Here is an 11,552-nt window from a genome sequence, read left to right on the forward strand (position 1 = left end):
AACTGTTAAGTTTTCAAACAATGGCATAAAAGTAAGACTGGCATCCAAGAGAACAGAACTAAGAATAGGGCTTCTGAGATTTCTGGTATGCTTTTCTGAGAATGCTTTACTTTGCTCAGAAAAAGGAGCAACAGAGTTATGGATCTTGATTGGAAAAATAGCCAAAATTTCTTAAAATCTGTCGAAAACAGTGTGGATCTACACACAAGCAGCTAACAAATTTCTCATGTGTTATTTTTCTAAGCACTATTTTCTCACCTCTTTGACATGAGCATCATCAAAGTACATCCACTTGCGGATTTTAGTTTGGAAGAAGAAGGTAGAATAGTGTTTGCCATAGTAACAGATCATTCCCACCAGATACAGCTCTGAGTGTTTTGCTCTGTCATCAGTTACTCTGAAGAAGAGCTTCAAGAAGGGAGGCAAGAAACAATGAAAGAAGATATTAACAAAATACCCAGAATTTTACATACTGGTTTATGTTTGAAGACATCAAAGTACTATAGAGAGGTGTCAGGTTTTTACTTCAAAAGAGAGCGGAAAACAAAGCAATAAATACTTAAGTAATTAATCAACCTTTAAGCAAACCCATTAACATAGACCAGGAAGAGACTCCTACCAACGCAACAGATGCTCAAGAATCGAGTTGGTGGAGACTGTGGTTGTACTTCAAGGAAGACATTTACAACAATGATATAATATCTTTTCAGAATTTGAAGTGTGGCTCTATTCTGAAAATTGGTATTGTCTATGTCATGCTTGCTGATTATATCAAATACTGTTTAAAACACTCATTCCTCTTTGCTTTGTAGAAACAAAGCAGTTCTGACAGCGAACAACTGGCATTTATTTTGACTTAAGCCAAGACAAATTTATGACAGCACCACAGAGAAGATGAATTGAAGACATTAGTACGTCAAAAGAATTCAGCACAGAAGAAATTGTTTTCTATTTAACTGACTGTGTTTTATTTAAAAATGCACAGGACTAATTTTTTAGTGCATAACTGCTTTAATATGCAAGGACCACATTGTTGCATAATGACACTTCCATTAACTCGCACTAATTTTGGTACACTGTGCACTGGCCAATACATTTTTTAAATATATGTGTGTGTAGAGATATATATATAAAAAAATTACTTTAATGTTAATACCTCAATGCTACAATGAGACACAGCTACAATTTGGTATACCAATAATTCAGCTCTGAAGCATCAGTTAACATAGAATAAGTGAATACTCTAGGGGACAAACCTCCAGATCCAAAACACTACTTAATTTAATCCACCACTCAGTCATACAGTGCCAGCCACCATCTCTCAGAGACTGCTCATTATAAATAACTCTTAAGTGTTATGACCACACACTTCAGTGAAAAGAGGATTTAAAGAAGGCAAAAAGAACCCAACCAAAACTACATTTTGTCTTCAAAAGAAACAGAAATAAACCTCTTCTTCAAAATGAAAGAGCACATATGTATTTTCACATAAATAGCACAAACCCCAATCCAAAATTTGCTTGCTCTTGAAAATACTTTTTGAAGCAGACATATTTTGTTTTCTGGAGTATTTTTTAATTTAAAGACATAAGTCATTTCAGAAATTCAAGAACATGCAAATACACTAGTACTTTCACAGGTTTTGTGAAGCATTCAGAAACAGGTCAGACACTTGGATCTGCCCTCTATTCCTCGATTTATGGACAATGAAAAGGTAAAGGTGGCAAACTTGTATTTTTCTCAATCCGCTACTATAGACTATCATGAGAAGGACTGTGTGTGTAGGTAGTGTTAAAATACTAAAAACTCACATCTCCCAGTTTAAGGCAAGTGCCCAGACTGTGAATCACATCCTCAGCCAGATCAGAGTGGTCTGAGTCCCAGACCAAGCCAATGGTGATGATCTGTGGAGAGTTCATCAGCACACGACGAATACGGATCTTTTCCCCACAGTTACTCTGAGGATTTAAATTTAAAAAAAAAATAAAATAAATAAAAATCCTTCTCTTATTATAATGATAGGGCAAGGCATCAACAAGTTTAAGTTTCAAAAGCACAGCTTCCAAAGAGGTGGTGGTGAAACACAGCAGATATAATATGCTCAGTGTCAAGATATGAGCTTCTTATGTCACAGATGAGGAACGTTACCAAGACTATCTGGTATCTGCAAGCTTTAAAGTAAACACTGTTGAGTCTTCTTCAGATGACTAGTAATGATTAAAAGGTATATTACAAAATTAGGCTTATTTAAAAAAAGACAAGCAAGCATACATGGAAGATCCCAAAAACATTCTTAGGAATTGAAGGGAAAGCTCATTTTCTTCTGATCAGAATTCCAGATTAAAAACTATATTTACAGAGACCAATTCTTTATATGACAGAGTCAGAAAAACCTTCAAGGTACTGCTTTGCTGTTAAAATCGGGTGGTTGTTCTACAAGCTGCCTCAAGTATCTCATCTTACACAGGCTAGTTAGGTCAGTATTCATATAAATATGAGAGCAGCAGCTGGAAGATCAGGAGAGTAAGAGGTGCTTTACTAACCCACAGCATTTCCCCTTCGCTCTCCCATTTTTTATTTTTTAAGTAACTACCAGTGCTTACTGACTGACCAGTCTCCCCTCACTCTCTAACCAGAATACTTCTCAGAGACAAGCTTGCTTGTGAAGATAAGACATTTCTCAGTGGTCCTTCCAATCCACTGCTTGTTGGAATTGTGGGCATCTTTAAAGCATCACGAAAAAAGTTCAGCATCTGAATTAAGAGATTATCACTGTAATTTTAGCAAACAGTGCATTATTTTTTTTTTGGGGGCGGGGGGGGAACAATTATGACAAAGTCCTTTGCAACACTCACTCTCCCTCTGTGGCAGGTCACAAAGATACCTCTGCAAGACTCCAGAAAAAAAACAAACAAACACGTTATCATACTGAGAAAAGACTCTCATCTCTAAAGAGACCAGTTTCACAACTGGATATAATAATTTCTGACATTACAACCAGGGAAGAGATCATAAAGCATTTCTTCCCCACAGCAATCTAAAAAGTTAACCAGAATTTCAGTCCCAATTATAAATGAGAGACAAAAATGCACAATTCAAAAAATGGAAAGAAACAAGCTTAACACAAGGTGATGAAGACAGACTTTTTTACAGGTAGAAGACTGTGATGTTTAAATGTAGATACAAGGTTTTAATACTATGATGACTATATTCACACATATTTTGCAAGGGTCATTCAAAGTACAAGCATTCCTGTGGATTACCTCACAGCAAACCTATCTTACTCTCAAATTGTCTTCTTCGCTTCAGCTAGCTAACATCAGCATTTTCTGCAAGACAGGAGGAATATGGAATCCTGATAAAAAGCTTCCCTTGCCTTTTAGGCCACCCTTAGCTAATCCCTCCATAGAAAAATTTCCCAAATAGAAAAAGAAAGGAGCAGCAAGTACTCGCAAGCAATTTTATCAAACTTATTCTTTCACAGTTAAATAGTAGTTCACTCTGACAAAGAATGTATTTCTATTAAATTTCCCATGCTTTGGTTATTAAACTGCTGGACTCATATGAATCTTTTAAACAACAGTACAGTATCTTCATTTCTTTTACTCAGATAAGTCAGCCACTATTAAAAAAAAAAAAGAAAAGAATGTTTCAATGGAGACTAAAAGTGCATGTTTCAGAACTATAAACTACAGAAAGTGGGGGGGATAAAATGGAAATATTTACACTGTCCCCAGGGAACAGGCACACAAGACATTCCTGTTAGAGCCTGTATTGCTTCACTGAGGACTGGTGAGGCATCTAACAGTAGCATCACATGAAGCAGCAATTATGCAGCTGTTTCCTGCCCTACCTATTAATCAATATGTAAAAAAAGTTTGATGATAACTCTTCTTACATACTTATCTAAAGCCCTGGATCTGGACATACTCAAATTAAAAGGTGAAACAAGATATCAAAGTCTTGCTTTACAAATCAAACTGTACAATTTAAAAAAAAAAAAAAAAAAAAGGACTTAATTCAGCTGAATTTTGTCAAACTTTACTGCATAGCAGAATGGAATATTTTTACGAATAGCAGCCTGTGACTGTCCCCTGGACACATGCAGTGAACATTTTTAATTGGTTAAATGCCAGTCATCACTTGCAACTATAGCCCAGACTTTCATGTCAGTATCTCCCACACTCTGAACAGCAAACCTCACTCAGTAAAACAAACCAATACTCCACGCTACACTGTGTAGCCTATAAGCTATCCTATCCACTGGGATATTCTCTGGCAGTGGGAAGCAGCAGTGCTATTCTTTTTCCCTCTGGCCAACATTTTGGCTGTATGATGCAGGTACAGTAATTTGGTCAACAGTTCAATTTATTCCAACTGAAAGGCAGTAATGAAGTTGAATGGAAGCTTATCTGGGCAAAACAACTGTTCCTGTACACGTGATTACAGTGACTGGTACAAAAGTTCTGCTACCTGTGCCATAGCAAGGTACTGTTGAAAAGATTTTACAAGAAATAAGTACTTCTTTTCCTCATGCTATTATCCTTTCCCAAGCACACTATCCTCAACATAAATAATCACCAGAGAAACTGGGTTTAACTGTGGGAGCACTGTTCTAAAAAGCTTAGTGAATCAAAACCACTGCCAACATACAGAAGTAGCCCAGAAAAAGACACAGCCTCCAAACTCTTTTGTCATTTCTGTTGTTCAGATAAGATCCAAGAACTTCCATCATGGGATGAAAGCAGCATGATTGCAGCTTCATGTAAAGCTAGTGTTGGAGGCCTCACCAACTCTCAGTGAAGGTGAACAGCAAACATATGACAGGTACTCCTAGCAGCAACACAGGCTTGAACAGGAATGGATTGCGTGGCCATTCCCTGGGAGCAATGTAAGCATTTCCAATTCATCCCCTTTCATCACCTTTTTTCGTGGTTTCCAACTCCCCCTCCTTCCCCCCCCCCAGCAAAAGGAAAACTAAAGATATTAACTGGACAGTTCCGCAGGTCTCCCATGGTGCTGGCATTCTGCAGTAGCTCTCCAAACATATCTGGGGTGGGTTTCTCTCGTCTCTCCAGCATACAAATAGCTTGATTGCTTCAGTACAGAGAAAGCATGGAAAACAAAAGTTTAATAATAAAATAAACACCCACTTTAAGTAAGTATACACTTCACTTAAATTTTATGAGAAATTAAGAACCTTAAAGTACACAACATTTTCTGTATTTAACACTGTAGTACAGAAAAATCACGTAGTTATTAAGTGTGAATTATTACATCTTCTATGATAATACTGCATAAAGAAAACAAGTAAAACTTAAAGTAGGAACAGTTTTTAGTTTGGCTTAAAATTGACATCTTAAATGAAAGCTTTAGCAGTTTGATAAATACTTTTCAAAATTAAATATTTGCTTCAAAATGCTTTCCTTCGGTAACCACAACCCTAGTAAACTAGCACAGTAAAACCCATCCTTAATAACAAAACTATAGACAAAAAATAGCGTGGTACCCAATTGATTTTGCTGTCCAAGTTGAAAGAAAGATGACAATAAGAACCCAAGACTACTAGTGCTCAAAACGTGTTCAAGGTTAAAATGGTTTAAGTGGTAAATAAACATATCACTGTTTACTGGGTTTTTTTAAATTACTGTGTGACTTAAGATCTTTTGAGATATTTAATATAAAATATTGAATAACATTTACATAATTATTTTCCTGTTTTTCTAATAAATACTATTCTGATACACAGTAGCTGCTGCTAACCTAAAGAAAAACTACAGCTCAATGGAACAGCAGGTAGCAGCCACAAGGGGAATGCTTTACAATGCTCCTGATACACTGGTACAGTGGTAGCTTTTAAGAGAGATCTGCATAAGAAGAGCAACTAGCAGTTTTCAAGATAATTTTTGGGGGCTCTGTAACTAGGTGTCTCACATGCAGGACAAGAAGCAGCAATTTTTCATCCCAAACAAAATTTCAAGACAGAAGCAAAAACCAGATTCCAGCCTCAATCAGATTTAAGCAGCTCTGAACTGAGCAGCCACCTACTAGAATTCTCTAGAATTCATTCAAACAAACTACTACAGAGCTAGAGCTATTGCTCTGTGCACCATCTCATCTAATGAAAGGTCATGGTGACCAAGGGAGTTCCCCAATAACTAGAAAAAGCAAGAGCTGTATCTATCCAAGAAAGAGAATCTGAGGGGCTACAGGCTGGTCAGTCGCGCTCCAGTACCTAAGGCAATGACAGACCAAATCCACTTGGAAATTATCTACAGGCATATGAAGGACAGGAAGGTGAGTCAGAGCAGCCAGCACAGGTTTACCAAGGGCAAACTATGCCTGATCTACTTGATTATGTCCTATCATAAAAGGACAGGTTCCACTGAGGAGGCAAGAGCAGTTAATATCGGTTGGTCTCTAGCAAGGTTTCCAAGTCATCTACAGCATTCTTGTGGCCAAACTGGGAGGAGTGGACTGCACAGGTAGAATACAATGTGGACAAAAAACTAGATGGACCTTCAGGTTCAGAGGATCTAAATATAACCAGCAGTAAGGTAAGAGATGTGTTCCTTAGGGGTGAATACTGGGGCTGATGCTATTTAACATTTTCATTAACAACCTGGATGATGAATCAGAATACACCCACATCAAGTTTACAGATAACACCAAACCGGATGGAGCAGTCAACACACAAAAAGGGAGTGCTACCATCCAGAAGGATCTTGATGGGTTGGAGGAATGTGCTGATAGGAACTTCATTAAATTCATTAAAGGAAAACACAAAGTCTTGCTCCTTAGACAGAGCTCACAGTGCAGCGGTACTGGCTGAGCATTGAAGGGCTGAGGAGCACCATCACAGAAAGCTGGTAGAGAAGCTGAACGTAAACCAGCCTTGGCAGAGGCGAACACAGAGAGGACAAGAGACAAAAGATGCATAAAGGGAAATTCTGACTGCATGCAAGGAAAAAAAAAATTCACATTGAGCAGTTAAGCACAGAACAGGCAGCCCAGAGAAGTCATGGAATTTCCGTCCTTGAATGTTTTCAAAACTCAAGTGCACAAAAACCCCAAACAGCCTCATCTAGCTTTGAAATTAGCCCTGCGTTGAACAGGAGGATGGAGTAAATGTCCAAAGGTCCTTTCCAGCAAAAATTATTTTTTATTTTTTTTATCTTGCTTCTTAACTCACTTGCTCACATATTAAAGTCTTTCAAAATGTACACGAGTCCTTGCCACTACAGTTGTCAGATTCAGAATCGTAAACAAGTAGACACACTGACCCATGCCTAAAAGGATACATTCTGCTCCACTAAATCCTCATGTTCTTTATCACAGTTATCAAAGCTCCACCAACTCTGAAAAAGCCCTGTTCTGGACATTTAGTCTTGGGAAGGTAAAGATCAAACTTCAATATCAGTATAAAAAAAGAGAAGTTCTCTTCCCTATAAAAATCTCAACTCACCAGAGTGAGGTTGTGGAAATATAATGTACCATCTGGATGAAAGGTAATGGGTCAGAGGTGGCACCACAGCTGGTACAAACACACTAAAGAGAAAGAAAATGTAATGCATTAGCAAGATTAAACAGGTATTTCCACAACAACACTGCTGCTTGTATCTCTTTTACCATGGCAATGCATGTCTTAGGAATGAACATTTGAAACTTGAGAACTAGTGTTTTGTATAAAGCATGTATCATTACCTCACCTGTTCAAACAAGGTCATTGCAAACTTCTGATGGGAAACACAGTGTGGTGCAGTGCAAATATCTTCCTTTGTCTCATCTGCAATGTGGAAGTGAATTCGCATTAACAGGTTTTCCTAGCCAAAGAAAGAAGAATAAGCAAAAAAAGCATTACATCATTTCAAATGTAGACAAAAGTTAAAGTATAAATCACAAAAGCATGTCAGATGCAATAATGCTTCTCATTTTAAATGCTATGTCATTTATTTTATTTACTAGAACAGCTAAAGATTCTGTCACTGATTACTCTGCCCAATTCTCAAGCATCAATAGATTTGACCAAATGTAAGGCAGAGCAGCTCTGCAGTTTTCAAATCACTGTGTTGCCACTGACTTCTCCTCATCAACACAGAATAACCTGAATCAATTTCTATAGTCCAAAAGGGCTTTGAAATATGGCAAATAAGCTACATTCCAGCAAAAAGGGGGAGAACTAATAAATGAAGAGGCAGACTAAATTCTGCATGAAACGAAAGCACTGAACATTTTCTAGATATTTATTTCACAGAAAGCCATCTCTTTTTAAGTTGCCAGGAGTTCTTGTCCTAAGACCTCTCCTCCCACTGTTGCCATGTTATTCTGGAGTACCCGAAGTCTACTGACACCTCTTCCAGAAGCATACTTCTCACTATCATTATGGGCTGCCTGGATGGCTTCTAGGCCTGCAACAAACAGGCCAAGATTAATTATTAGGCAAAATACTTCTGACCCCATAAAATTTCCCTTGAACTTTAGAATCTAAGCTCTTCTGCTATTTAAATTAAATCTCTGCCTTTAGGGCTGAAAAGGTTAACTAAGTGAAAAGTTATGGAATCATCTCTGCCTTAAAGTTTAACCTGAAAAGGGAACTTGCACCCATTTTAACTGTCCTTGTGCCAGTACAGTTAACCTAACAAACATGCTTCTGGGGACTCCCACAGCAGTATTAGATGGGCTATTTAGATCAGCTTTCTCAAGGAAGAAACTAAATCAACAGTTCCCATGTTCTTATGTTCTACCACATAAAGAACTCTGTTCAAGTGCTGGACTGCGTATAAAGATTTAACATAACTGTGCTCACAGGGGCTTCTGTGTAGGCTGATGTAATTTATTTTACTCGGAGGCTTTATTAGTATGATCTACTTCCATTTTAAGCGAGCTCACTAAACTATATTACTTTACTATATTAGTATCCTACAGACACAGAATATTTTGGGTTATCATAAGCCCATTACCACTCCACTGAGTTTAAGAGAAGAACTACAGTAGCTATATGCATTTATCCCATTTCTATGATCTCTTACAGTCCAAGTGTCAAAATAGGTATAGGTATAGGTATAGGAAATGAAAGATTTAACATATAGAAAGGACTCCACTCTGACAGGTGCTTTACTCAAGAGTTTTACCTTACAATAGCAAATCCAGTATGTTTGTACTTTGGTTAAGAATTATTATCTTTTTTAACAACCAAGTAGGAAGCAAACGCACTTGGGTAACCTGTGGACACCATCATTTCCAAAATGGGGAGCAGCCCTTAGTTTAGCAAAACAAAAACACCTCTTCATTAATTTAAAGAAATTTAGGAGACTGAAGAAGGAAAAGGAGAAAATGTGGATAGGAATAAAATCTCAACATAATGGAGTCCAAGAAAGAGTTTGAATATAAAAAGAAAGCAAGTGGGTAAACCTAGGGATGCAAGATTTGTGTAAAAGCCACCTTCTAACTGCACAGGTGAGATAACCAGCCTAAAAAAGTTGTCAGATAGATTACAAATACAGCAACAGAAATATTTGGAGATGATCCATTTTACTGTTGCTTACCTCAACTTACAAACATAAACAACTGTGTTGGATTGTGTTTGGTTTATTTAATTATTTTTACTTTCCCTTAGCTAGAGTTTGTGAAAACACAATTTCAGAATAAGTGGCAAACAAAATTTCCTTTCACTCTTTTGAGGTGATCTTTAAAACTAGAATCTTGGATCATTCTTGCACTGCAATTCTTTTCTTTTTTTACAATTCATATCAAGGCACACTTGAGACTGTAGTACTACATACGCAAAAGAAACTGTAAAAACAGGTAACATTGATGTTTCCATTTCAAAATCATTAGTGATAACTCTCAAACCAAATACTGGTTCCCCACTGGATCACCTCAAGCTTGGGGATCTCTCTGTGGGTTTTTTGAGGCCATACATGTAAGGTCAGTTGGCATTCGGGGAGGGGAGAAACAAAGGATAAAAAGAAAAAAAGATAGCATAGGGGGGGTTTGTATCTATGTCTATCAAACCATCTCTCAGTTATACTCACAAAACATTCAGCAGCATCATCCATGATGCCCAGCTGGAAGCGTTGCTCATCCTGAAACGTCTTTGCAAGAGCAGTGCGCAGAGCATCAGAAGGCAGTACCTTCTCACTGCTACATTGAAACTGGTTGAAGATACCCTAGTAAGAAAACAAAAAGATAGTTAAGTTACTGTATTTTTAAAACATTGCTCAAGTTATGTGAAAACAAACAATAAAACTTTAACTCACTTTGATCAAGCAACACACAAATATTTGTATTGTACAGGGACTACAAGAGAAAACACTAAAAGTTCCCCCTTTTAAATCCTACCCATCTTTGTGTCTGCCTTCCTTTCCTTTCACATACCCAAGGAAGGGTGAGGAGCTCAGGGATAAATCTCCCTCAGTCTCAATCCCCCTTGGATCTTCCTCCAAATTTGATTCTGAAGCAAATACAAAAGCCACCAAAACTTCCCCACTTTTTATTTATATTTCTCCCTCTCCAGTTCACATTTTCACTCCCACCTTGGTAACTGTCTTACACATGCCGCCTGCTTTCCTCTTTCAAGCAACCCTTTCCAAACGTCTCCGCTCTTCAACAGCTGCAACCTGCTGCTTGCACTCTTTAAGGAACGTACCTTCCAGTAAGTCCAAGAAATGGGTAAGAATTAGATGATTTTTGGGTCAGTAAGCAGGAGGGAAAAGGCACAACATGAACAGCAGTTCCCATGTATGGCCAGCTGCTCACTTGTTACCATAAACCTGCATTTTCATAACTGTAACTCACAGGTCATCTGGGTAACCATTTGCAAGGACAAGTAGTTCTATAAAGATGCATTATAATTTAAAGTGTGGGTTATATACATGAAAGTTCAGCACATATTCCCAACTGATTAAAAAGCCACTTTTACTTTTTGTGTGTGTATGCATGTGCATGTGTGTGTAAGATATCCAAAAGATCTTCTGAACAGTTATTTAACTTCCACTGTGCTCTCCTACAACAGGAATGTAATTCTTTATGCAATATCCTCAGCTTAAGTAAAAACTTTTAGTCCTTATTTTCATACAAGTCCATTCTGTCTCTATCACCACTCTGCTCTACTTTATATCTCATTTCATATGATGAGCAACCATATTCATCAGTGTCAATCTCAAAATTCTGCTTGTACTTTCCTATAAAACTTTCCTCACAATTTCCGTAAAGATTGCAGAAAAGCTCCATTCTTACTGCAAGAGAAAAAAAGGATCATCTTCAACTGAGCACCACTTGGCTTTGCTGCTTTCTAAACTTTGTCCAACAAGCAGAAAGACAGCCTCAAACTGGTCTGACAGTTTGGTTTTCTTTCAAAGCTATACTGAGAATCTGTAGCAATGTCAATTAATGTATCACTTTCTCCCTTAATTACGGAAAGTTTCTGCCCAGTATACTTAGAATAAATAATCTGAATCTTTCTCTCCTTTAACTGTTCTTATTTGTTTCTTAGCAGGAAATGAGTAGGTAAACTGGGAGAAGGTTTGCCAAACTGCAATCTCAGCTGCTTT

At 37.6% G+C, this 11,552-nt stretch overlaps 1 protein-coding gene across 1 annotated transcript in view; it reads right to left on the bottom strand.

The window, feature by feature from the left end:
• Positions 1-11,552, bottom strand: part of USP54 (ubiquitin specific peptidase 54) — a 52,321-nt gene that overhangs the window by 28,817 nt on the left and 11,952 nt on the right. Inside the window, 6 exon segments of the mRNA XM_029087147.1 lie at positions 259-408; positions 1,812-1,958; positions 4,992-5,097; positions 7,466-7,548; positions 7,710-7,823; positions 10,035-10,169. Coding sequence (XP_028942980.1) covers positions 259-408; positions 1,812-1,958; positions 4,992-5,097; positions 7,466-7,548; positions 7,710-7,823; positions 10,035-10,169 — 735 coding nt within the window.

The sequence above is a fragment of the Antrostomus carolinensis genome, unplaced genomic scaffold (assembly GCF_000700745.2).
Source record: "Antrostomus carolinensis isolate BGI_N321 unplaced genomic scaffold, ASM70074v2 scaffold16120, whole genome shotgun sequence".
In the NCBI taxonomy this organism is placed as follows: domain Eukaryota; kingdom Metazoa; phylum Chordata; class Aves; order Caprimulgiformes; family Caprimulgidae; genus Antrostomus; species Antrostomus carolinensis.